Raw genomic sequence first — 26,321 nt, forward strand, 5'->3', positions numbered from 1 at the left:
AGGCGCGTCCAGGGCTCCCCCATTGGGCGACTAACTCCAATGGTAAAGAAGAAAGGGGCGGGACAAAGAAAAGGACCAGCTCAGTTATAGGAGCGCCACAGCGGAGGCGTCAACAGGGTTCCCAGACACGCCCACGTGCTCTACCTTTCAGTTAAAGACCCCCTTCTATAGACTATGCTCTCGCGGTATTTGTCCCGACTCTCGCGGGGTTTAGCGTGGCACTGAGAGGCCGGGCCGGGGGAAGGGGTGGTGGTCCGTTATCCGCGTTGGTCTCTGGCCGCTGTGGCTGTGCTTTCTCTTCTGTGCACGGGAAGCTGTTCAGGCTGGAGGCCAGCCAGGTGAAGAGCTCGCTCGTTTGTGTGTGCGTGCGGTGTGGGAGCTAGGAGGCCGGGGGTGGGGGCCCGTCTCAGCCTCCGGCACTGTCGCGACCGGCAGGCGTGAGGCGGCTGTGGCTCGGGCTCCGCCTCCTCCCTGGCTCCGGACCTGACCGCTCTCCTCACCCTCTCTCCTAGCTCTTGCCGCCGCCTCGGTAGCGGTAGCGATGGGGGCGCAGGACCGGCCGCAGTGCCACTTCGACATCGAGATCAACCGGGAGCCGGGTGAGCCGGAGACTGGGGAGCCCTGCTGGGGCCCGGGCTTATTTGGGGGTAGGGGAGGGTCTACCCTCACCAGCTCTCCCCAAGCCTTTTTGGGAGCGGGTTGGCACAGTCCACGTTCCGCTTCTCCTGGGCGAAAATCTATGGAGAGGAGGGTGGCTCGAGTTACCACTCCCACTCCACTGGAACCCGGGCCTCTCCTCGCACGCTCCGTGCCCCCTTGCACCCCGGCTGAGTGCTCAGACCGTGCCTGGCGCCAAGAGAAGCGCTTCAGTGCTTTTCGGATTTTCAATCTCAGTGTTTTTAGGTGGCAAACGCTGCCAGTTCCGATTTCAGTCCTCTTGCTCCGAACCGTGAGGTTTGGATTCTCATATTCTGTTATTCCTAATACCTGAATATTATTAATAGGTCGGCTGACCTCTAGTATTCCTTAAGTATCTTTAGCCAGAATGTCTGGTTCGTGGGAAAATCCTCTGGGGTAGACCAAAGCGTGGTGTACCAACAGACTCGCAGCGTGCATGCACGTAGCGTTAATGTTTTGTCTGCGTATTTTGTTGAAAATAAAACATTTTCTTCTCAAGGGTGGTTGTTTCATTGCGAGTAGCGGAGTGTGCAGTGTATCAAGTGGTTTTCTTAGCTTTTGTAAGTATCTGTAATAGAACTTTTAATGGAAGGCATAGATAGGGTCTTCGTGCAAACTCATGTTCAGCAGATTATTATTATTTTTTATCCTCACCACAGGATATTTTTGCATTTATCTTCAGGTGAAGAGAGAGAGAGAAACATCCATGTGAGAGAGACATGGAGTGGTTGCCGCCCTCACGACCCCAGCTGGATTGGGGATGAACTGCAAAGGAAGTTCGTGCCTATAGCTGGAAAGGAATCCGGGACTCAGGTCTCTGGGCCCAGGCTCGGCTCACTGCTGCGCCAAACCGGCCAGGGCTGTTCAGCAGATTCTTATCGAGAGCCTCCTACTGTTCTAGATAGGGGGATATAGCAATGAATAAACAGTCCTCTCTTCCTTGTAGTTTATATTCTGTTGGAGGAAAGACAGACAATAAACCAGGGAAAAAAATACAATGGCTTGTAGTAGGGGCACTATTTTGATAAGTTGGTCAGAAAAGGCCATTTTTAGGAGGTGACATTTAAGCAAGAGACATCTGAAGATGAGGTGAGCCACGTGGATATCTTTGAGAAGAGCATTTCTGATAGAGGGAACAGTTAATACAAAGGTCCTGAGGAGGGAATGTTAAGTACTTGCCTGTTTAAGGAACCAAGAAGCCTAGGGTAGCTGGTGTAGGGTAGGGCAGAGAGTAGCAAGAAATGGCTATAGGCCATAGTAAGGACTTTGACTCAGATAAGAAATTACAGAAGGACTTTGAGCAAAGGAATGATGTGATCTTAGAAATTTGTTATATTCTCTCTCATTATATTTTGCGTCTTGATGGATCTTAATCCTTATTCTATAGGGAATCAAATTGTCAGATAACAGCGCTTATGTTTTTTTATGAATTAAAAATAGCAGACTCCTGAAGAGTAGAAGTAAAATAAGGGTTCTGTAGCCATGTAAAGTACTCCTTTCCTGGTACATATTTATATCCTAGACTTGTAAATAATCTTTGTTGTGAAAAATCTCTGGTATATGTTTGGTAAATGTTGAATGAACTTCAGTCCCCAACATCCAAAGTAATTCATTATAATACCATCCTGGTAGAAGTGAGTAACACCCTTCAGAAGACTGAATCATATATAAAACAGGGAATGCTTACATTGTTCTAGGTTGAATCAGCTGGTAATCTGCAATTTCATATGGATCAATCTCATAATACCTATCTAGCACTTTCTAGTAAATTATCTAAATACTAAATACTTAATTTTTGCACAACTTTTAAGGATCACTTTAATTATTTGAAGGATCCTGCTTTGTAGGATTTAATCATTAGTATATTTGTCTCTGAGTACTTATTCAAGTAATACTCTTGACTTCTTGTATAGTCAGCAGTTAACTTGATGATAGATAGTACAAAGTAATATCTTTGATTTACTTTGATAAGCAAAGATCCTTCAAGAGTGGCCATACTGTCCATATTAATGAGATCAAGAAGTATTGATAAAAATTGAGTTGAATACCGCACAGTATGTTTTAAAAAAATCTTTATTGTTGAAAGTATTACAGCTATCCCTCTCCTACCCCCCCCCCCCCGTTGCACAGTATATTTTTTTGTTGCTGTCAGTGGAAATGTGTATATTTTATTGCAATCAAGTTAGACTTTTTTTTTTTAAATCCTCACCCGAGGATATATTTCCATTTATCTTCAGATAGAGTGGGAGGGAGAGAGAGAGAAACGTCAATGTGAGAGAGACACATGGATTGCTCGCCTCCCATACAACCCCACCTAGGGCCAGGGACTGAACTGCAACCAAGGTACTTGCCCTTGACCGGAATCGAACTCACATCTCTTTGATCCTTGGGCCAACACTTTTAACAGCTAAGCCAAACCAGCCAGGTCTATTTCTAGTTTCTTAAAGTGGAAACTTGGATTGTTGACTTGAGATCTTTCTTTTCTAGTTGAAGCATTTAATGCTATAACTTTCCTTCTATGTAGACCCCAGACATTTTGTGTACCTCACACATTTTGATGTTGCTTATTTTATTTCAGTTCAAAATATTTTCTAATTTTCCTTGAGTCTTAGTTTTTGACTCATGAATGATTTAGAAGTGTTTTAATTTCCAAATACTTGAATATTTTGCAGTTGTCTTAATGATTTCTAGTTTAATTCCATTATGGCCAGAGAACATTACCTAGCATAATCTCAGTTCTTTTAAATTTATGATGGTTTTATATGTTCTATTTTGGTGAATTTCCCATTTGCACTTGAAAAGAATGTATATTCTGCTTTTGTGTAGAGTGGTCTATAAATATCAGTTAAATCCAGTTGGCTAAGAGTGTGGTTAAATACTACATTCTGGCAGCTTTTCTGTCTACTTGTTCTACTTATATTAAGATATTTATAATATTGTATTTAAAGCGGATTTCTTGTAGGTAGCAAAAGGATAGGTCTTGTTTTTTATCCATTCTCACCATATCTGTTTTAATTGGTATATTTAGACTATTTACATTTAATATAATTATTACATTTGGATTAGCCTATGCAATACTTATTTTTGCTTTCTGTTTTTATTCTGTTTTTCTGTTGCCTTTTGGATTATTTGAACATTTTTTAGCATTTTTAATTTTTCTATTGAATTTTTGATGCTCTCTATAGTATTTTAGTAGTTACTCTAGAGATTAGTATCTATGTATATAATACGCACACACACTAGGCTTTTTATAATGCACTTAAAATTAGTATTTTACCACTTTAAGTGAAATGTTGAAATCATCCCATTATATAGCATTTCTTTAATTATCATCTTATGTTGTATTTGTCATATGTATTACATCTACAAACATTGAAAACTTTTACTTTCCAACATCACATATACTTCAAAGCGCTTAAAAGGAAAAAACGATTCTTATATTTACCCACATAATTACCATTTCTGTTGGTATTTGTTCATTCTTGTCATTCCAAGTTTCCTCTGGTATCATTTTCTTTCTGCCTGAAGAATATTTTAAGCCCTGGCCAGTTTGGCTCAACGGTTAGAGTGTCGGCCTGCAGTCCGGAGAGAGGGTTCGGTTCCCGCTAAGGGCACGTACTTAGGTTGCAGTTTGTCCCCGGCCCTGGTTGGTCATGCGGGTGGCAGCCACTCGATGTGTCCCTTCACGTCGATGTTTCTCTCTCTCTCTCCCTTCCTCTCTCTCCCTCCCACTCTATCTGTACAAAAAATGGAAAAATATCCTCGGGTGAGGATAAAAAAATAAAAAAGAATATTTTAAGCATTTTTTTAGAGCAGATCTTTTGGCAGCAAATTGTTTTCCTTCACCTGAAAATTTTATTTTGCCTTTATTCTTTAAAGATATTTCACTAGATGTAGAATTCTCGGTTGATAATTTATTTTCTTTTAGTATTTTCCATTGCCTTCTGGTCTTTATAGTTTCTGATAGGAAATCCATAATTGTTCTCCCATTTGTAATGTGTTCTTGTCTGGCTTTAAAGGTTTTTGTCTTTAGAGTTCATCAGTGCTGTGTCTGGGTGTGAGTTTCTTTTTGTTTATTCTCTTTTGGGTTTGCCAGTCTTCCTGAATGTGGGTCTATCTTTTGCCAAATTTAGGACGTTTTTAGCTGTTATTTCTTCAAATATGTTTTCTCTCCAATACTCTTCTTCTTCTTCTTCTTCTTCTTCTTTTCTTTTAATTGATTTTTAGAGAGAGAGTGAGAAAACATCATTATGAGAGAGAAACATTTATTGGTTGCCTCCTTTATGTGCCCCGACTGGGGATTGAACCCGCAATCTAGGTATGATAGTGTGATTGCTATCAGAAAGACTAAATTATAGTGACTTAAATATGACATAAGTTTTACTTTTCTCTCACACAACTTCCAGACAGATCAGGGCTGGCAATCTTTGCCTTGAGGTGGTTGGGTGAAGCTCTTAAAAGAATTCAAGCTGAGTAAATGTAGAAGAAATGATGGAATTAGAAGAATAATTTTGCAATCTTCAGTATAATAATTGGTTCAGGAAAAGATCATTCATGGCCAGACCTTTGGATGAGAAGTCGTTATGGAACATGATATGCATGTAGTTTCAAAATATCATCCCATGGATTAAAAAGGGGGAAGATCTGGCTAATACTATAGACTTCAGCATCAGTTTGGTGTCATGCTTCCTGAGAGGATGTAAAAAAAAGAAAAGAATTGATCCTGTATTAGATTAAGGGAGCAAGGCATGACAAATAAATTAATATATAATCCTTGGTTAGATGCCTAGATTTAAAAAACATACAAAGGGCATTGTGGAGAGAGTTGGGTAAATATGAATATGGACTAAGTATTAGACTATATTGTTAATCACTATTGCATTTCTTGAGTGTGATAATGGTGTTGGGGTTAAGTAGGGGAAATATCCTTGTTCTTAGGAGTATGTACTGAAGGAATTAAGCATTGCAGTATCTTTCACTTTCAGTTTGTTTTAGAAGAAAATTGTGTGTGTAGAGAGGGAGGAATGAAGTTAATCTGGCAGAACATCTTTTTTTTTAAATCTTCACCTGAGGACATTTTTGCATTTATCTTGAGATAGAGCGGGAGGGAAAGAGGGAGGGAGGAAGAGAAAGAGAAAAACATGTGAGAGAGACACATTGAGTGGTTGCCACCCACACGACCCCACCCGGTCCGGGGGCAAACTGCAATCGAGGTATGTGCTCTTAGTGGGAACCGAACCCAGGTCTCTCTGGACCACGGGCAGACGCTCTGACCGCTAAGCAAAACTACAGCCAGGGCTGTAGTTTTGTTTTTATAGATCCCTCAATGCACTCTTACGGCTAAGTAGCTGGAGTGTTTTTTGTTACTGCTGAGAATGTGATTTTTAATCTATTATTTTTCTACTAGTTCTTGTTAATTAGAAGGTAAATATCAGTAATGTTTTTATTTCTTTTAGGTTTTCTAGGCGTAATTATGTCTTTTAAACAATGATAAATAACTTTTTTAATTGACCATACTTCTCATATTCTCTTGTCTACTGCATTGGTTAGAATGTTTAGAATAACATTAAATAGTAGTGATGCTAACAAGCACTTCTGACTTGTTCTTTACATTAATTGGATCAATGGTATGTTAGTATTCTGCCATTAAACATAATGCTGACTATTGATTTGAAGGGTATCTGAAATGTGTTTATGTTACAGGATGAATATGGAATTTCATTAAATATTTTTTTGATTTCTGTCACTAGAAGTTTAGAGAGTTTTCCCTTCATTTCAGTAAATTATATTAATACATTTTTCTAAAACTTAATAGTGTCTTTTTTAAAATGGGATTGATATATAGGGTTTTTAATTTGTTTCATATAATCAGGCTTTGGTTTCAATTTGCTTCATAAAATTTGTTAAACTTCACCTTTTTCTGTGTTCTGAAACAGTTGATAACGTTATACTTTAATGTTACTTCAAGATTAGGAGTACTCATATCTGAAGAGTTATTTATTTAATTAACTCTTTTGGATAGGTACTAAACAGCATGTTAGTTTCTTTCTTGGGTCTGGTTTTTTTTCAGTCTGTCAGCATGGAGTTGCAATCCATACTTTTTTTTTCTGGTACGTTCCCCTAGCAGGAACTGAACCCTGGACACTCTGGTCTGCAGGCCGATGCTCCAACCGCCGAGCCAAACTGGCCAGGGCTCCATACTTTGTTATAATTCTTCTTTCTAAATATTATTTTTCCCTAAAAGAGCCAGCTTTGGAATTTATCAAGTCTAATATCTTTCTCTTTTTTAATTCATTGATTTCTACGTTTAACTTTTATTAAAACCTTTATGGTTTTCTTAGGTTTATTGCTTTTTTTTTTTTTTTTTAATCATCCTCACCCGAGGACATTTTTCCATTCTTTGTTCAGGTAGAGTGGAAGGGAGAGAGAGGAACAGAGAGAGAGAGAAACATCGATGTGAAAGGGACACATCGAGTGGTCGCCACCCTCACAACCAACCAGGGCCGGGGACAAGCTGCAACCGAGGTACGCGCCCTTAGCGGGAACCGAACCCAGGTCTCTCCGGACCACAGGCCGACGCTCTAACCGCTGAGCCAAACCGGCCAGGGCGGTTTATTGCTTTTTTATCTTCCTGAGTTGAGTGATTAATTTTATCTTTGGGCTTATGCATTAACGAAAATATTTAGGACTGTATGCATTGATTGGGACAAAGAAGCAATGGTATTAAATACTTTTTGCCTTTTGAGACTTGGCAGCTCTACTAAGAATCTGGCCTCATTCCCCAATATCCTGGTTCTCACAGTTCTTCAGTTCTCTGATCTATGCCAATATCCTTGTCAACTAACTACATGAACCAATAAATAAATTCTCTTTTGAGTTTTTACTTGTACTATCTTCAGGATACCTTTAGTTGTGTTCTGAATGACATGTTATAAAAGACGTTTTAGGTGCCTAAGTAATTATAGAGCTGTTTTGGTCTTCTCTTAACTTATCTTATATTTTATTTATGTTCTTTTACTACTTCCTTTTACATGAGTTGCTCCACCACAGTAATTTGAAAGACATTTAATATGTTTTCAGTTCTACAGGTGATTGATTACCTGTTTAAGTACTAAACCCATATTTCCTCTTTTATCTACTTTAGCAAAGTCAATATGAGGAAATGTACCTTCTCTTATAAACTCAGCCCCCTCTTGTTGGTTTTATTTATACTGTGATTTATTTTGCTTTGTAGGTAACATAATTCTACTGCCTGGATGCTAGAAGGACTCTTTTCCTTTTTATCTCTGAAAATAAAGAGATTTTATTAAGCTATGTCTTGGTGGTGATATACTTAATAGTAACTTTTGCTGGTACATAATGAATACTTTTGTTCTGTATATTTAGGTATTCATTTATATTTTATTAATCTCTATCTTTGAATAATTTTGTTTCAGGTGTTTTTATTGTTATTATTATTCAAATATTTATTCTGTACCAGGCACTATACAAATCAATGGGGATAGAGAGGTGAGTAAAACAAACATGGTTCCTTTCGCCCTGCCGCACACAACCAGGCCCAGGGTACATATAAGTGTACTTTGTTCATACCACTGATGGCTCAGCACATTGTGTAGTAATGTGTGTCTGTCATTTCCAGCTAAGGTCTGAGTTCCCTAAAAGGGCACCCTGTTTTACATACTGTTGGACAACCTGATTGATGGGAAGGATATCAGTAAATAACGTTTGAGTAAATGACCTGCTTTTGTTGAAATGTTTAATTATTTAATTTCCTCGTAGAGTTTGCTCTCTGCCTACCCAATATGGTTTGTTCCTACTTGTAATTGAATATGTGATCTTTGCCTTCTGTAGTATATCATCTGCAATATTTTTTCCAACCAGTGTTCATTTTTACAACTGCCATATCTTTTATGTCCACAATGTATGTCTTCTTTCTCACCATTGCACCTGCAATTCCAGCACAGCTGTTTCTGAGAAATAAAAACAGTAATATTATTGAAAGGTGATGTTTGATTTTTTTCCTGCATTCTGTGTACTTGCTGATTTTATTCCTGCCACCTAGTGGCCAAATGAGGATTACAACATGACATAGGCTTGTCTTGGCTTTTCCTGTTTGTAGCCAACGTTAAAATGTGTTTACACAATGGAGTACTATGCAGCTATAAGAAAGAAAGATCTCTTACCCTTTGAGGCAAGATGGAAGGACCTGGAGAGTATTATGCTAAGTGAAATAATCCAGTCAGAGAAGGACAAGCACCACATGATCTCACTTATTTATGGAATGTAATGAACAAAATAAGCTGACCATCAAAATCCAGAGACATGGAAGTAGGGAACAGACTGACGAGCTTCAGAGGAAAGAGGGATGGGGGGGGTGGTGGGAAGAGATCAACCAAAGAACTTATATGCATATATACATAACCAATGGAGACAGACAATACTGTGTGGAAGGCAGGAGGGGGGTGGGAGCAGGGAGAAGGGGGATCAATGGAGGAAAAAGGGGGGAACATCTGTAATACTTTCAACAAAAAACAATGTCGATAGTACCTGAGCTCAGTATTATTCCCTGTCTTAGTTATTTTTTACTTTATTTTATTTTTTTATCCTCACCCGAGGACATTTTTACATTTTTTGTTCAGCTATAGCGGGAGGGAGAGAGAGGAAGAGAGAGAGAGAAACATCGATGTGAAGGGACACATCGAGTGGCCGCCACCCGCACGACCAACCAGGGCCGGGGACAAACTGCAACCGAGGTACATGCCCTTAGCGGGAACCGAACCCGGGTCTCTCTGTACCGCAGGCCGACGCTCCAACCGCAGAGCCAAACCGGCCAGGGCTGTCTTAGTTATTTTTAAAGATTGGTATGTTGGGCTTAAGGTCAGAAGCCATTCTTGCTCTGTGTTATTTTTGTCCTTAGCCATGTATTTTTTTTACCTTAAAAATGCTGTAATAATGCTTACATACTAACCCATTTCATATTTTAGTGTTACCCTTATAGGGCAATGTACTTATTGGCAGTAATTTTTTTTTTTTTTATCCTCACCCGAGGACACTTTTCCATTTTTTTGTTCAGATAGAGTGGGAGGGAGAGAGAGAGAGAGAGAGAAACATGATGTGAGAGAGACACATCAAGTGGCTGCCACCACACAACCCAACCAGGGCCGGGGACAAACTGCAACCGAGGTACGTGACCTTAGCGGGAACCGAACTCAAGTCTTTCTGGACCACAGGCAGACGCACTAACCGCTGAGCCAAACTGTCCAGGCTGGCAGTAATTCTTGAGAATAAATCTTGGTATATGTAAAAGATAATATTGACAGTAATGACAGACTTTAAAAGATTATTAAATCCCACTAAATTATAAGAAGTGTTGAAGAACAAATATTCCTGAGATATTACTCATTCATTCGAAGGAACATTAGTTTCCAAAGAGGCATCAGCAGGGTTTATTTAACTCAGGACGCAATATGTAATGATGTCACCACTCCGACAGCTGATGGAACGTGTGCTTGTTTATTCTTGTGTTTTAAAAAACATCTGAGTTTTCATTTATAACACAGTAAATTACAATAAATATAACCCACATTTTAAAAGTGCAATGATTTGTTAGTGTAAAGGAGTCCTGAGACCAAAAGGTTTGTGAAGGACTTTTGTATAGCATGGTTAAATAGAATTTTCAGACTGCGTCTTCTTATTTCCTTATATTGTAGGGATCTTTTTGTTTTTAAGGAACCATAACCTATTCCCTTTTCTGCTCTTTCAGGGAATAGAATACGAGTTTTAGTTGTGGGTGGCAATTCAGGAAATTGTCTCTAAACAGTTCTTGCTAAAGGTAGAAGGCTGAATATAGAGGACAGAATTCTAACAGTACTGGCCAGAATGGCTGTCTTATGATGGGATGTGTTCTCATCACTGGAGAGGTCCAAACATAGTAGACAGTTGTTATGAGAGTATTTTTAAAGAAGATTAATAGTTCAAGTAAGGGTCTGTAAATAAAATGGATCTAATAATATAAAGCCCCTCTAAAAGACACTTAAAATCCTACACTGTTAGGGCTGAAACCATTTTGGAGGCATGTGAATTCTAATCCTAGCAAATGGAGTAGAGTTCTTGTTAGCTGGTATTGCCCAGACAAATTCTTTCCTGTTAAATCTTTTTAAAAATGAAAATGAATTGCTAAAATGAACTTTCCAGTTTGTCAATTCTATTTATCTCTTTTATTTCTCTCATATAAAATGTGGCATATTTAATCAACTTGCTTACCTTTTTTTTCTCTTATGTGTTTTATTTCAGTTGGTCGCATTATGTTTCAGCTCTTCTCGGACATATGTCCAAAAACGTGCAAAAACTTCCTTTGCCTATGCTCAGGTAAATGAATCATGAAATTATTTCCAATGAGAAATCAAGGATTACAGTTTTTCCTTGCTTAACAGAGTAGGTATATTTGTTAAAAAGTAATGGGCTGTGAGATGAGTTTAGCAAGTAAATATTATTTTCATGAATATGAATTAGGGAAGCATTTTTTAAAGGGAAGAGAAGAATGAAGTGGTCTCAAAAATGAAAAATAAAGTACTACAGTATGGAATGAAATCTCTGTACATTGTAGTTTATAAAGTTATAGCATTTTCAAAACTGATTAGGTAGAATTTAAGTAGTTTCAGTACTCCAAACAAATATAGCACTCCAGATTTTACAAGAAATTTAGGATTAGAAGATAGGGAAAACACAATTAAGTTATTCTTTGTTTTATAAAATTGGATTAATTAAAACAATTTTGTAATTGATTAATTTAAGAGAGAGAGAGAAAGGGAAAGAGAGAGTGAGAGACATCAATTTGTTGCTCCACCCATCCATACATTCATTGGTTGATTCCTGTACGGGCCCTGACCAGAGATGGAACCTGCAACTTTGGTATATTGGGACAATGCTCTAACCAACTGAGCTATCTGGCCAGGGCTAATATATTTTTAAAGTAGAAAAATTAGAAGGAAAACATTTATAATGTTACCTTAAAAACAAATAGCAGCCTGGCTGTGTGGCTCAGTGGATTGAGCGTTTTTCCATGCACCGAGAGGTTGTTGGTTCGATTTCTGGTCAGGGTACATGCCTAGGTTGTGGGTTTGATCCCCAGTAGGTGGTGTGTAGGAAGCAGCTGATCTATGTTTCTCTCTCATCAGTTTTCCTGTCCCTCTGTCCCTCTGTCCCTCTCCCTTCCTCTCTATCTAAATAAAGATTAATAAAAATATATTTAAAAATATATAAATAGCAAATTAAAAAATTTAAATTCACATTTGGTTATACACATGCATCCACAATCTTTGCACCAACTCCATGATTTCATTCTTTTACTGGAATGATAATTTCTTAACTTACTTTTCTCCTGTAGCCTGTAAAGTCTGTACCACACAATTTAACATTTATATGCTGCTTTCTATTATTTGTTTTGGGGTGTGTGTGTGTGTGTAATAAGTTGTCACACTGTGTACCTCTTTTATCTTTTATAGTATCTAACACACAGGAGTGATTTGACAAAGGATGGTACTTTCTATGGAAGGATGTTTTGTAACTAAACTTCATTTCCTTTTTTTTTGTTTTTTCCTAGGGGAGAAAGGCCTTGGGAAAACAACTGGCAAGAAGTTATGTTATAAAGGTTCTACATTCCATCGTGTGGTTAAAAACTTTATGATTCAGGGTGGGGACTTCAGTGAAGGTAGAGCTAAAAGTTATGCTCCTAATAACTCCGTCTGTCAGTTTCTAAAGTAATCATTATTACATTTCATTGTAACTATTGTCACTTAGAGTATAGTGTAAATATTAGGGGATCAGTGAATAGTTGTTGGATGAATGAATGTTGTAGACCAAGAATGTATGAAAAAACAAAATACTAAGATACTTTATTTTGTTTTTATGCAATTTGAATAATATAATTACTTGGTGAATTACCTTACTATCAATGCCAAAGTACTGTTTGGGTGTATTTATTCTTCTAGAATTTTATTTGTATGATTACTGTTTGAAATAAATTGGTTATGGAGATAATCATTTTAATAGTATTTATTATAATAGGATTGCACTTATATTTTAAAGATGAAGTTTATTAGAATTTTAATTATCTGCAAGTTACAAGATATTTTGTTCAGCAGATTAAACCTATAAAAAGTAACATATGTATTAGTATATATATGTTGTTCTTAACTTTATTTATTGATTTGAGAGAGAGAGAAACATTGATTTGTTGTTCTACTTATTTATGCATTCATTGATTGGATTCTTGTATGTACTTTGACCGGGGATCAAACCCAAACCTTGGTGTGTCAGGATGACGCTCTAACTGAGTTACCTGGCCAGAGCTGTATTAGTATATTTTTAATTTTCATTATAATTGAATGTAGCTTGTTATTTGCAGGTAATGGAAAAGGTGGAGAATCAATTTATGGTGGATATTTTAAAGGTAAGCCTTAATATTTTATGGTCTCTTATTTCAGTTCTGATATTAAAGCAAGTTTGATCATGTACTTTTAATGAGAAGAGGTTTACTTATAGTTCACTTTTTGCATGAAACTAATGCTGCATGAAAATACTTTATTTGCATGAACTTGGGGATACATTATATTGTAATATATAACTTTTAATTGACAAGATTAATTAAGGCTAACGTTATGGTTAAACATGACTTTCAGCATGGAGGTTAGGCAACTATATACATGAAAACTCCTATCTTCCTGCCTAAAACTGTCAACATATTCTTTTGTTTATAGAGAATGTGGTCTTTTGCAAAATGAAAAGGTAAGAGAACAAAGCTCAGTAACACAAACTCCAATCTGTTCCTTTGCACCCTTCCTAATAAATTTATGGACAGTCTGGGTCAGGTTGTGGCTGGATTTCAATATTGCTTGAAGACTTGGAAAATTCTGTATACTATTTCATACATCTGTATCTTTTTTTCTTTTCCTGATGGGTTATTACTTCCACATCAGGGAACAGAATCTAGTTGTATCTTTTTTTCCCTAAACCAAGCAGTTTCTTTGAATAAAAGTTGGTATTTCTTCCTTTGTCCAAGGTTTGTATATTTTCTTTTGTCTACTAGAACTATATGGTTGTGTATCATTACTGCAGCAGTAGCATTTGCATAAATCTAACTATTGCACTTGCCCCGAAAGCCTTAGAAAAGTCAGTTGCAGAGATTTATCATGGGATCCAATCTTACTAGGTGTTAATGTCATGATAGTGCCAGTGTTATAATAGTCTTTTATATTTCTTTTGGGGGAAAATGGATTACTACTATTTTTCAGAAGCCTGTTCCCAAGGTAATCATTTTTTAGTTTTCTGATTCTGTTTGTTCTAAAGAAACATTTGTTTGTATGAATGTCAAAAGGAAATTATTCTCAAGATATTTCTGCTGAAATTAAAATAATCTCTAAGTGATTTTTATGACAGTTTTTCCTTCGAACTAGTAAGAAACAGCTCTTTGGCTGGTTCTGTTAGCCTGTATCTTTGAAACAAATGCTGGTAGGCCACTTTAATGTGGTGGTTCTCTGTGGCAAATACTTGTGTATTTTAAATTGTATTTTGCCATTTAAATTGTTTTATAGGACCTTTCTTCCTTAGATAATTTTGTGATCCTATTGATTAGAAGGAATCCACATACATAATTTAATTTAGGCATATCTCTGCAGTTTGATTTATGTAATTTTTTGGTTTCTGCTCTCATAGTCTAGCTTCAGTTCAGTTGAGTACTAAATTTACCATATAGAAATTAAGCACATAAGAGAATTATTAAACTCCCATGTATAGTACATTAGGCAGGATAATTTGCAGGAAATTAGCTTTACTAAATAAAGATTTTTTTTTTTCCCTAAAATGTATTAGTTTTCCCTGAAAGTTATAGTTTAAATATTATTTAGTCAAAGTATGTTATTACTAAAAGTGACTGTTCTAAGGCTGTTTGTAAAAAGTATTAAATGTATGTTCTTTTCCTCATGGCTTTAAGTAGTATTTTTTGGTCTTTTTATGCTTTTGTTATTTGATTAGTTAAAACTTTTTTCTAAATATTCAGTCAAGTATCTGTACTGACCAGAAGAGGAATTTCATCCTTTGCTTTCTATTTATTTCTGTGAACATTACACTTTAAAAATGGCCTATACTGGAGACTGACGAATTTGTGTTTTCTTCAAACAGATGAAAACTTTATTCTCAAACATGACAGAGCGTTCCTTTTGTCAATGGCAAATCGAGGGAAACATACCAATGGTTCCCAGTTTTTCATGTGAGTAGGCATAATTCAGAGATGGGCTTTTCTTAAACAGAGAAGCGCTGTTCATGAGAAAGATGGTATAGTTAAACCAAGTTTAATGCTAGAATTTTATGAACTGGGGTTTTATTTTTAATTTTTGATGTTATAGTAACTGGTAACCTCTAGCAACCACTTCTGCATTCAGCATATATCCTTGATTTGAAGATTGGTACTTAAAAGATGTAACTTGAAGATGTACATTATTTTCAAAATAGCTTGTCATCTTATGAAAAGAAATTGGCTTTGACTCTTAACTAATTTGGGGGCTTAGTTTACCAAAGCTAGATGGGACAATCAACTATTGATGAACATTTAAAAATTGTTCATAGACTAGGACTAGATGTACCTTTGGTATGGAAAGCAGTTGGTTTGAATAAGCCATTTGCAGTTGCTTTTTCTCTTACTGCTCTTTGAGCCAATTTGAGTTATTATTTTCTGATATTGTATGGAAATAAATGATTAGCTGTAGAACCAGTGTCTTAAAAAACTCAAATCTTATGAGATCTCTGTGCGTAATGTAATTAACCCAGTACTGTCATTTTCACCAGAATTGGTGAGATTATCATTCAGAAAACTTCAGAAAGCTAAATTTGCTTTTTAAAAAACAAACCCTTTTATATATACATATGTGCACAACCAAAACCTTACTGCTTATTTTTCACCTGAAAGACCTTTGACATACTTTTAATTATATTCTTAACTACAGCTACTCCAAAACCTATTTTTATTATAATCCCATGATATCAAATATGAAAGATAATTATGTAGCATAAAGTTTAATGCTTTAGATTGAAAGTAAATCTCTACGATTGTGCCACTTATATTGGAGAAATATTTTATTCATGTCTTATCAGAAAAAATTTGGGGGGGTCATCTTTCTGAATGGATGAGTATGAATGGCGCTTCCCTGTCTTTAAATGAGTTCATATAAATAAATCTCACATTTTAAATTTGTGTGAAAAAAAATAGATTTTCAACATGATCTGATAAAGTTCAGATAAGGGGCATTCTGTTCCTACAAATGTCCTAAAAATGGAAAGCTGAGAGAAGATGACAATACTTGGAGTTGTACAAGAAAAGGGAAGAACTTAAGCAGTTGTTCTTATATCTTGTTTTGATTCCAGAAAGTATTAGTTATTTCACTTCTTTACAGAGTATTTTTCTATTCTTAACCTTCTTCAGGGCCAAAAAAAAAGTAGTGGGAAATATTTTGAAAAGCATATTTGGTAATTAAATATAGAAACTGTTTACTCTTTGATTGAGTTTCCCATTTCCATTTTTAAGCTTATCTGAACTGAACATGATAAACTAACAATTCATTGGTCAAGAAGCTACCATCTGAGGGCTCTAAAGTTTCTTTTAGATTTCTTTTTTTTTTATATCAGTACATGTAAAATTTGATTTATCAGGTAGCAGCAGCTTCTTGTTACTGATCAGCTTAAAGCAGTGCACCTACATACGTTAATTAAAATCCAGTATATGAGATTCTCCCGTCAAAAAATTTAGTATCTTGTTTCTGTGTTATTCAGTACTTGCTTAAGTCTTTCTTAGGAATGTTTAATATCAAACAAAATTAAGGCCATTGCTTAATTTTACATCAGACTACTATTTTTGACAAGTATTGCCAAATGAAAATTTTAACTTTAGTAAATTGAGGTTACAAATTTTAAACTTTTCTTAATTAACTGTAGATGGCATTAAAATTACTGTGAACCTATGATTGAAATAAAATTTTCTACTTTTAGTTTGAAATTTAATTCTAGAAATGAGTTTCCAATTAAAAGCAGTCTTAGAAGTGATAGTGTGTTTTTCCACACTCAAAAAAATCCTAATCTCTGTTTTTTAAAGACGTTTTTATAAATATGCTTTTATAATGCTGGCTAAAAGAACCAGTTCCCCATGGGTTACAGTGTAAAAATTAAACCAAATTCACATTTCTAAACAAAACATTTCTTTGCTTTTATAGAAAGGATAGTAGAAGGAGATGGTCTTTTTCCACAGAAGAAAAATCTTTGAAAATCCATGTTTTGCATGCCTAAATTTCTTTTGGAGTTGGAAGTAGTAAAGTACAATGTATTGTCTTCAAGTTGTATGTGATCACAGCTTGAAGGTTTCAGGGGCTGATGGTCGCAGAACTATCTGATGGCTCTCCTGCCTTTTACCTTCTTACCACAACCCCTTCTCTGGCACCTTGAGCAGTAGTTCTGCAGTTTGTAAAGAAAAGGATAGTGTATGGATAGGTGGTAAAAATGCCAAAAACTGCCTTTATAGTTCCTGTTTTATAAGTTTAATATGGGCTTTTTATATATTCAAAATTGTATTTGTAGTTTATGTTCTAAATTGGTTACTTTGCAACTCCTAAGGAGTAAATTTGACACTGTTAGGGTGGGTATTTTCAAAATGTTCCTCAAGAATCCTTGTGCTTTGTGCAGTATCTATTGTCTTCATTACTTACATTAAAACTTCCCCTTCCTATGCATATAGCATTTTTGTTACACGTAATTTTGTATATATTTCTTTCTTTGAATGAAACAATTACGGATATGATGGAAATCAGGTTTGCTTTTATGAAGCTGTTTGTAATTTTTACAATAACTGCTTATATCTACTACTGTAGTTACAGTGATTTTTGTTTTGGGGACCTAAATAGAAGAAAACTGATTCTTTTTTGAAGTACTGCTCAAGAAACATGAGAGAAGTGATACATGGCATTATCTCCATGAATTGCTGAGGAAATAATGGTTCATGTTAAGGTATTTTTTAAGGAATTCAAAGAACAGGGACCAAAGTAGTAACCAAGTTAACTCAGCAGTTAGTCCTTTTGTCCTTTTTATTGTTTGTCTTAAGCTAAAGACTATGAAGAACCACAATAAAAGCTATAGAAGTACAAAGTCTTAGAGTGGAAAAGGATTTAGAGATCTAGTTCGTCCTTTTCATTCTATAGATAATGCTAAATAAGGAAGAAAAACCATATAAAGGCCAGGTTATAGGAATTTTATTCATAGTCTAGGAAAGTTGATAGCTAGAAAGAGAATGCTGCACACAGTAAGCTACGAAATCTTATTGAATTTATTTTGGTTAGGAATTAGAAGCATCAAACATAACTGGAAAGTAAAATGGCATGTTATAAAGTATTTACCCTACTTTCAAAGACAAAGTAAATATTTTAGTGTGAAAATGTGGACATAAAAAAAAAATTTTGTGGGTTGATCCTAAGTTTCTGAACATGTGGAATGATTTTTATGCAAACATTGTCTTGCCCAAAGGAAATCATTGTCATTGCCTGGTTTTCATCAGCCCAAAAGGTGCTTTGGGCTCATTGTGCCTAGATCAGGAGCAGCAGCGGTCTCTCCATCGCTGCAGTTAGAGCTCGGGCTTGCGGCTGTTGCCCTTGTCCTCTTCACTCTTAGTCTGCAGGCCCTGAGTCACAGCCGTGGACTAGAAAGACCTGCAGAGCTTCGGAGAAGTCTCTGTCAGTGGTCATGATAAATATACAAAGAAAAGAAAACTAGATGACACAAAAGTCAAACTTGACATTAAACAAAGAGTGTTTGTTATATTTTAACAGTCATAAATAGGACTGTGGGAGGAAAACAAAAGTTCCAGGATATGTTCTGTCATTTAAGAGTCTGACTTGCCAGTGGCTGCTCACCTGAAAGGGGGAGAAGCGCTGATCATTGAGAGTAGTGAGCAAGGGAGTAGGCGTAAGGCGTTTATAAAGCTTTGTTGACGTTTTGGATAGCAAAAGTAGGTTTGGGTAGAAATGCTTTTTTCTTCCACATATTCATGAATATGGGTGAAAAGAAATGCTACTTAAGTGTTAATAACCTGAAAAGTTCTCGCTTTTTCTTCTGTTTTTTTGGGTAATACCTTCATATGTTAATTTCAAGATTTTTTTTTTCTATCCTCACCCATGGACATTTTTCCATTTTTTGTTCAGATAGAGTGGGAGGGAGAGAGAGAAAGAGAAACATCAACATGAAAGGAACACATTGAGTGGTTGCCACCCGCACGACCAACCAGGGCCGGGGACAAACTGCAACTGAGGTACATGTCCTTAGCGGGAACCGAACCCGGGTCTCTCTGGACCGCAGGCCGACGTTCTAACCGCTGAGCAAAACCGGCAAGGGCAATTTCAAGATTTTTTATTAACAAAGATGTTTATGAAATTTAACCATAGCCAAGTTCTCTGAATATCAAGTGGCATCCCTAAAATTCAGTCTTAGTACTACTTAGTATTTATGTGACATATGCATTGGTGAATATTGTGTTAATGTTAGCACTGAGTTTTTGAAAACTCTTCTATTTCGGTGACTTTTGGAACATATACGTAGAGCACTGTACTGTGGCTTGGCCAGTTTCTATTGCCCTTACGCAGCTTTGTCACTGTGTAGTTTGTTGGTACCTCCTCCATGATGGTCTGATAGTTTGGACTTGAAAGGGAAAAAATAGCATATTAAAGGCTACATTAGGCAGAAACATCTTTGTTTCCTTCTCCCATACTATTTTACACCGAGAGTCACTTTTTTTACATTCATTGAAAACTTCACATTATTTGAAACATGTACTTTTTTCACAGTAATTCATATATTAGTGCCTTTTTAGCAAATTATAGCTTTTTTTTTTTATCCTCACCCGAGGACATTTTTCCATCTTTTGTTCAGATAGAGTGGGAGGGTGGGGGGAGGGAGAGAGAGAAACATCGACGTGAAAGGGACACATCGAGTGGCTGTCGCCCGCACGACCAACCAGGACCAGAGACAAACTGCAACCGAGGTACGTGCCCTCAGCGGGAACCGAACCCGGGTCTCTCTGGACCGCAGGCCAAAGCTCTAACCGCTGAGCCAAACCGGCCAGGGCATAGCTTGTTTTTAAGTATTTTAATATTTGATATATTTAAAACCCCTATAAAGAATTTTATCTACTGTATATAATAATGATTTTGGTTTGACTAGTAATAGATATGTTTAAAGTTCAGTGGAGTTAAAATTGGTCAGGTAGTGTATATTCTCTTTAAAAAATTATGTGATGGGAGAAATCAGAGATTAGACAGGACAAGAAAGTACTGTATGTGACCAAGATTTGACAGCATACCCTTATACTTTCATCTTGCTTACCTTTTTCTCTTTTGAGAAGATCCTTAAAATTCAAGTTATGGTACTATATTATATTATTATTTTCAGTGTCTTAACAGCACAGTGTGTATATAATGTCAGTGAACAGTAACTATAGTCCAAACATTTGCTCATTAGCTTCTGATAGTAGTCTTTTGTGATGTGTGACTGAATAATGATTTCATATGTGGAAGCATGACAAGCTCTTAACTGAATGAATGAATGAATGAATTGGTAAAAAAATTCTCTGAAATCTTGTTTGTTTTCAATTCTCCTAACTCAGTTTATTTATTTTTTTCATTGAAATCTTTGCTTTCCACTGGTATTAATGGCTCCTGGGCATTTCATGATTTATGTTTATGTATGTACTCAGGATACATTGTTCTCTTTTTGAGAAAGATGTTAGTTGACTTAGCTTGTTTCTAGGATCTGTGAAGCGAAACAATGTTTTGTTAATAAGTATTAACATACTAGTGTTGCAATATTAAGGATCTGAGCAAAGTTCAACCGCAGTGCTTTGCTTAAGTATGATTCAATTCTCCATACATACCTATGTGAAAGAAAATTTAGAGCCCTCCATTTTAAAAAGCTTTCTTGCTTTGCATAAAACTTGAAAATATTTAATTTCAAAGTTATATTAATATTAAAACATAGATTCAGTCTTGTCTTAAAAGTGTATTACAATTTATTTCTTGCCATTTTTGTGTAAAATTTACAGAAAGAGTGTTACACCGTGCGCTCCAAAGGTAATGTCTCATTACTCTAAGGCTCTTTTTCTTTCTTTGCCTTTATCTCTTTAATCCTATTGTTATGTGCATTGAACAGTTTTAAGGAAAAAAACTCTGCTTTATCTGTATGGCAGCAGTACATGTAAAACAAATGTATTTTATTGTTCATGGTTAACCCCAAGAAGTATATTCAGTGGCTTATTTCTACCAAGTTTCCACACATCTTCAGGGTGTGGGTGTTATATTGTATATAATAGTTTCAGATTTCCTTTTAGTACAGAACTGTTCATTTTTGTATAAGGCCAAAAGTTTCTTTGATAATGGTGGAGTAACAGTGACAGTGTTCAATTTCTAGGATTTACAAGGTTTAAATGAACCCTTGCACATATACGGGAGTTGGCAAAAGTAGGTTCACAGTTATGAGTACACAAAACAGTTTATTCTTGTATTATTTATTGATTGATTATTGTGTTATTTATTATGATTATTATTAACCTACTTTTGCTCACCCCTGTACCTTTAAAGTAGATTTAAGGGTAAGAGGAACCTGGAAAGTTAGTGTCTTTAAGTGACAGGAGAAAATGAAAATAATGAAAGCTTTTGTTATTTGAAATGTTCTGTGTGATTGTTTCTCCTTTAGGTATATTTTCATAAGTATGAACAAATGATAGTCTGTGGCCTTCTTAACTTACCAAGCATATGTCATCACTGCAAGGGACTTTACAACTGTATAGTTTTGAAAGATCAATACAATTAAGAGTTGGTGGGATGAGATCATTTTGTCCATTGTAATAGAATTGAATAGCTTGGACTGAGCATGTCATTTCCCCCTGCCCTTTTGTAACCCCATTTGGCAACATCCTCTGTTTATCCATGTCCAAGTGTACGCCCAGTGCCTGTAAGCCTGCTTTACATTGGGATTTCTGCTCCTGGAATGGAGGCTGAGAACCCCAGAGGCTTCCTTTCATTAAGATCCTTGCAGTATTTTTAATATGTAGTCTAAGCCAATTAGGTATAACTTTGTATTGTTGCATCCTGAATTGCAGATGTGAGTACTGGACTGAATTACACCAGTGTAGGCACAGGGGGCCAGCTGAAATTTGTCCTTTAAAGAATTATTCCTGTCTTTTTTGTTTCCTTCACTATTGCACTAAAGGACCAACTTCATCTGTCTTCAGTTTTCATTTGAATTAAAAACACAACTTGAATCTGTCATAAAGGTAGCTATTCCATCCTCAAATTGAGTCTCAAGTAGTATGTTGCTACATCACTGCAGTTAGCTAAAATATTTACATGTTACCATTTGCAAAGGTTTGCCATAAGGTGTTTTTACAGCACTCTTATTAGCCAAGGTGGCAAATTGAATTGGTTTCTGTGTGTTTTAGAAAAATCTGTAGGCATTCCCCAATATCAGAAGATTGAGAGTTGTGAGAGAGAGGATCAAGGAAGGAAGAGGAATAAATCTAACCAACAAACCATCCATTGTTTTCACTGCTACTCATTTGAGACTGAGCCTTTACATAGCAGAACATTTTTACCTTTAAATGCTTAACCTCTTTATATCTTTCAAAAAATGGAATCACTGTCTAGAGTATGAACTGATTTTTTCCTGTCTTTAGTGTGCTTTGGTAAAGTTTGGTAATTGTGAAAAGCACATTTCTATCTCAGAGTTACTGTCCAAGGTATTTTCTGGATGATGGTATAATGATTTAAGCTTTAGTGCCTCACCAGTTTACTAATTGCCTCTTTCTTTCTTTCTTTCTTTCTTTCTTTCTTTCTTTCTTTCTTTCTTTCTTTCTTTCTTTCTTTCTTTCCCTTTTTCTCTTTTTCTCTTTTTCTCTTTTTCTCTTTTTCTCTTTCTCCTGCCTGTTTGTATTCATTTTTACTATTATTACTTTAGCTTGAGTTACCACTTCTCGATCTTCTAAGGAAAATTTGAGACTAGTGGTTTTCAAACTCAAGATTCCCTTTAAAATTCTGGAACTGCTTAAGTTGACATTTAAATTTTTTAAATTATGAAGTGTTCTCACAGAACTGAATTTTCTTAATGTAAGTATAAGTGTTACAATTCTTCATAGAAGAATGATTTTTAGCATTGTTGTGAAGGTTAAATTGTATTTTGTTCATTTATGTGTCTTAGAATTGCCTTAAAATGAATATAAAAATTGATATGGTAGCTTCTAGTACAACTGACTGCTTCAACATGGCCTGATATCCAGTGATCTTTCTCTCAAATACCTATTTCTAATTCTTAAAAATTAAGATGTTTGTGGTGTATACATCTGAGTCTAGTTATATCTGCTTTTTATTTATTTATTTTTCCTACTTCAATTCACAAGTGTGAAGATCTGTGAAAATGCTATGGGAAAACCATTTGGGTTCAAAATATCTTAACCAAATGTACCCCATAGGCTTCTCAAGAGTGACCATCTGCCAGTTTGGGACTGGAAGAAGCCAGTTGAGTGTTTTCTGGGCCATGGAAATTTGAAGTGTCTATATTGTGACCCATCATTATCGCCTTGCTGTCAGCAGTGTTGACAGATGAAGGTTTTCTCCCTATTACATTTTCAGAGTTGCTGTGAGTGGTGGCAGAGCTTCACCTTAGGTGAAGGAAGAGAGGAGGGAAGTTCTGGAAACAGAATCCCTGAGGCCTCACTCCCGTCTGCCTGCCTAAAAGAGGCACACTGACTCAGGATGAGACCGAGCCTGTGCTCTCCCTGGCAGTGCACGCACAGCAGAGGGCTCGGCGAAGTGGGGAGCACCCGTGGGCCACACTTTTCTTTTTGTAGGGCAGATGATAGTACCTATTTTTATTCTTGTTTACTTATCTTCATACATTTTGAGTTTGTTTGTTTTTGTTGTTTTGGACTTAGAGTAACTTTGATTTTAATGTCTGTGCTGTATATTTCAAACCTATCTCATGTATATGTACAGATATGTAGTTGGAGAAACATATGATTCTGTAATTCATTATAATTTTGAGGGGGTTTTTTTATCAGTAAAATTACTACTATTGTTGTTTTTAAGGTTTACATGTGTATTTTAAGTTTACATGTATATCATGTTTAACTTTTCCTGGTCTTTTTATCTTTACCTCTTTGTTTTCTACATGGCTCTGTGTTAAACCCTTCTGCTCTGTTCACCTGAACACCTGGTTTTTGCTGTCTTCTTTGTGTTGATGTTGATGACACAGCACCACAAAACCTGCTCCGCACCTGGATGGGTAAGAGTTATGTTCTTACTACCTTGAGGTGGTTTTTGGGTGGCCAATTCCTGACATATTGAACCATAGGTAGTCCCTCAAGGGTGTGGTCTGGATCTCTGGGCTAATCTCTCACAGCCAGACTCTTCCTTAAAAATTGCAGGGTTCAGTAGCCTTGAGACTCCATGACTTTCATGTCCCTGAAGGGATTTTTTAATCCTCACCTGAGGACGTTTTTTAATTTAATTTTATTTTTTTTGCATTTATCTTGAAAGAGAGAGGAGGGAGGGAGAGAGAGAGAAACATCGACGTGTGAGAGAGACACATCGAGTGGCTGCCACCCACACAACCCCAACCAGGGCCGGGGACAAACTGCAACCAATGTATGTTCCCTTAGCGGGAACCGAACCCGGGCTTCTCTGGTCCATGGGCCGATGCTCCAACTGCTGAGCCAAACTGGCCAGGGCCCTGAAGGGATTTTTACGGGTCCATGGATGGGCTTCTCATCCATGAAGTGACCCTGTAGGGATGGTTTCTGAATAGCAAGTGCATTATGACTGTTTACCATAAAATAGTTAAGAAGCATTGCTTTAAAGGTAGAAAACTAAGTCCCAGTTTGAGTAATCATTTTTTGTTTGTTTGTTTGTTTGTTTTCTTTTTCTTTTATGAAGCAGACTTCAGGTTCTAATTCCCTTTATGGATCAAACACAGTGCTTTTATTTTCAAGTCTGTGGACATGTCATTTATGACAGTTGTCTTGATTACTCCTCATGGCTTATTATCTGCAAACCATCTCTTTCTTGAATTTGTGTTGTGACAGGGTGCATGTTGTCTTTGGACTAGTTATTTCCGGTTTTGAAGTAATTGAACAAATTGAAAATCTGAAAACTGATGCTGCAAGCAGACCTTATGCAGATGTGCGAGTTATTGACTGTGGGGTGCTTGCCACGAAATCAACAAAGGATGGTAAGAGTTTGGAGGGGTAAAGGGAGCTATGATACAGGTAATCATGTTGAAGACTATAACTTAAAGATACCTCTTTGGGAAATCTCACATGAGTGGTATAGCAGTAGCCCTGAGACCTCTATATGATGTCCTGGATCCAGTCCATGAGCAAATCTTATCAAACCTTACCTCTTTTAACTTTTCCTGCTACCTGGTCCATACTACCAGTATCTCTTACCTGGCTTATTGTAATAACCTCTTGGCCCTCTGCAGTCTGTCCTTAAGAACCACCAGAGTGATATTCTAGGGCTTCTGCATAGGCCAAAGCTGGAGTCTGTAAAGGCCTCTAAGGCTGTCTGGCTTTCTGCTCTTTCTGATCTCTTCCTCATTCATTGTTTTCTGGCCAAGTTGACCTTGACTGCTCAGGCAAGCCAAGTACTCAGGGACTTTGTGCTGGCTGTTTCCTCTGTCTGGAACACTCTTCATTCAGATATCTGTCTGGCTCCCTTTACGTCTCTGCTCAGATGTGATCTTAAATTACCCCTGACTGTCCATTTATACTGCTTTAATTTTTTTAGCACTTATTTGTCATATTGTGCAGTTACTTATTTTCTTATCTGATCCCACTAGAATATAGACTTCATGAAGGCAGAGGCTTTGTTGCCCTACAGTCTCACCAGAAAACTGTATTATTGGCTTGAAAAAAGTATATTTAAATTTTATTTTTAGTTTGCTATACATAAAACATGTTTTACAATATTTGCTAATCACATGTTTTACTCTGAAAAGTAGGAACTGAAATCCTGTACTAATATTTTTGTTAATATTCCTTGAAAGTTTATGAGAAAAAAAGGAAGAAACCATCTCATTCAGAAGACTCGGATTCCTCTTCCAATTCCTCTTCCTCTTCAGAGTCATCCTCAGAAAGTGAGATTGAACATGAGAGAAGCAGAAGAAGGAAACATAAGAGGAGGCCAAAAGTTAAACATTCTAAAAAGAGACGAAGGGAAGCAAGCAGTTCGGAAGAGCCAAGGAATAAACATGCAGTGAGCCCACAAGGGTAGGTGTGAGACCCCAGAAAAGTCTTCTCCAAAACAAACAAATTCCCTGGAATGAGGAAAGCATGTATAATCCTGTAAACTTAGCTTTGCTATCTATTGTTGAAAAAGGAGAGCATTTTTTTTATCAATGGATTTTATCGAGAGAGGAAAGGAGAGAGAGAGAGGTAGAGACATCAATGAGAGAGAATATCGACTAGCTGCCTCCTGCATGCCCCCCACTGGGGACTGGGCCCACAACCTGAGCATGTGCCCTGACCAGGAATCGAACCGGCAACCTCTTGGTTCATGGGTCAATGCTCA

General features: G+C 36.7%; 1 protein-coding gene across 11 annotated transcripts in view; it reads left to right on the plus strand.

The window, feature by feature from the left end:
* The first annotated feature begins 221 nt into the window (after positions 1–221).
* NKTR (natural killer cell triggering receptor) overlaps positions 222–26,321 on the plus strand; it is a 46,605-nt gene continuing 20,505 nt past the window's right edge. For 3 of the 11 annotated variants that reach the window (XR_004960156.1, XM_036266794.1, XM_036266798.1), the window contains exons 1-9: positions 228–338; positions 513–599; positions 10,972–11,046; positions 12,281–12,388; positions 13,085–13,129; positions 14,857–14,944; positions 24,007–24,036; positions 24,836–24,981; positions 25,798–26,020. Coding sequence is in view for 9 of the 11 variants with exons in the window: in XM_036266794.1 (XP_036122687.1) it covers positions 542–599; positions 10,972–11,046; positions 12,281–12,388; positions 13,085–13,129; positions 14,857–14,944; positions 24,007–24,036; positions 24,836–24,981; positions 25,798–26,020 (773 nt within the window). In the remaining 2 variants the exon portion in view is untranslated. Of the gene's footprint in view, positions 339–512; positions 600–8,087; positions 8,188–10,971; positions 11,047–12,280; positions 12,389–13,084; positions 13,130–13,436; positions 13,725–14,856; positions 14,945–20,803; positions 20,832–24,006; positions 24,037–24,835; positions 24,982–25,797; positions 26,021–26,321 lie in introns of those variants that run through there. The other 8 variants (XM_036266800.1, XM_036266801.1, XM_036266796.1 and 5 more) reach the window with 7 other exon arrangements.

Source organism: Molossus molossus, unplaced genomic scaffold, assembly GCF_014108415.1.
Source record: "Molossus molossus isolate mMolMol1 unplaced genomic scaffold, mMolMol1.p scaffold_m16_p_18, whole genome shotgun sequence".
NCBI lineage: Eukaryota > Metazoa > Chordata > Mammalia > Chiroptera > Molossidae > Molossus > Molossus molossus.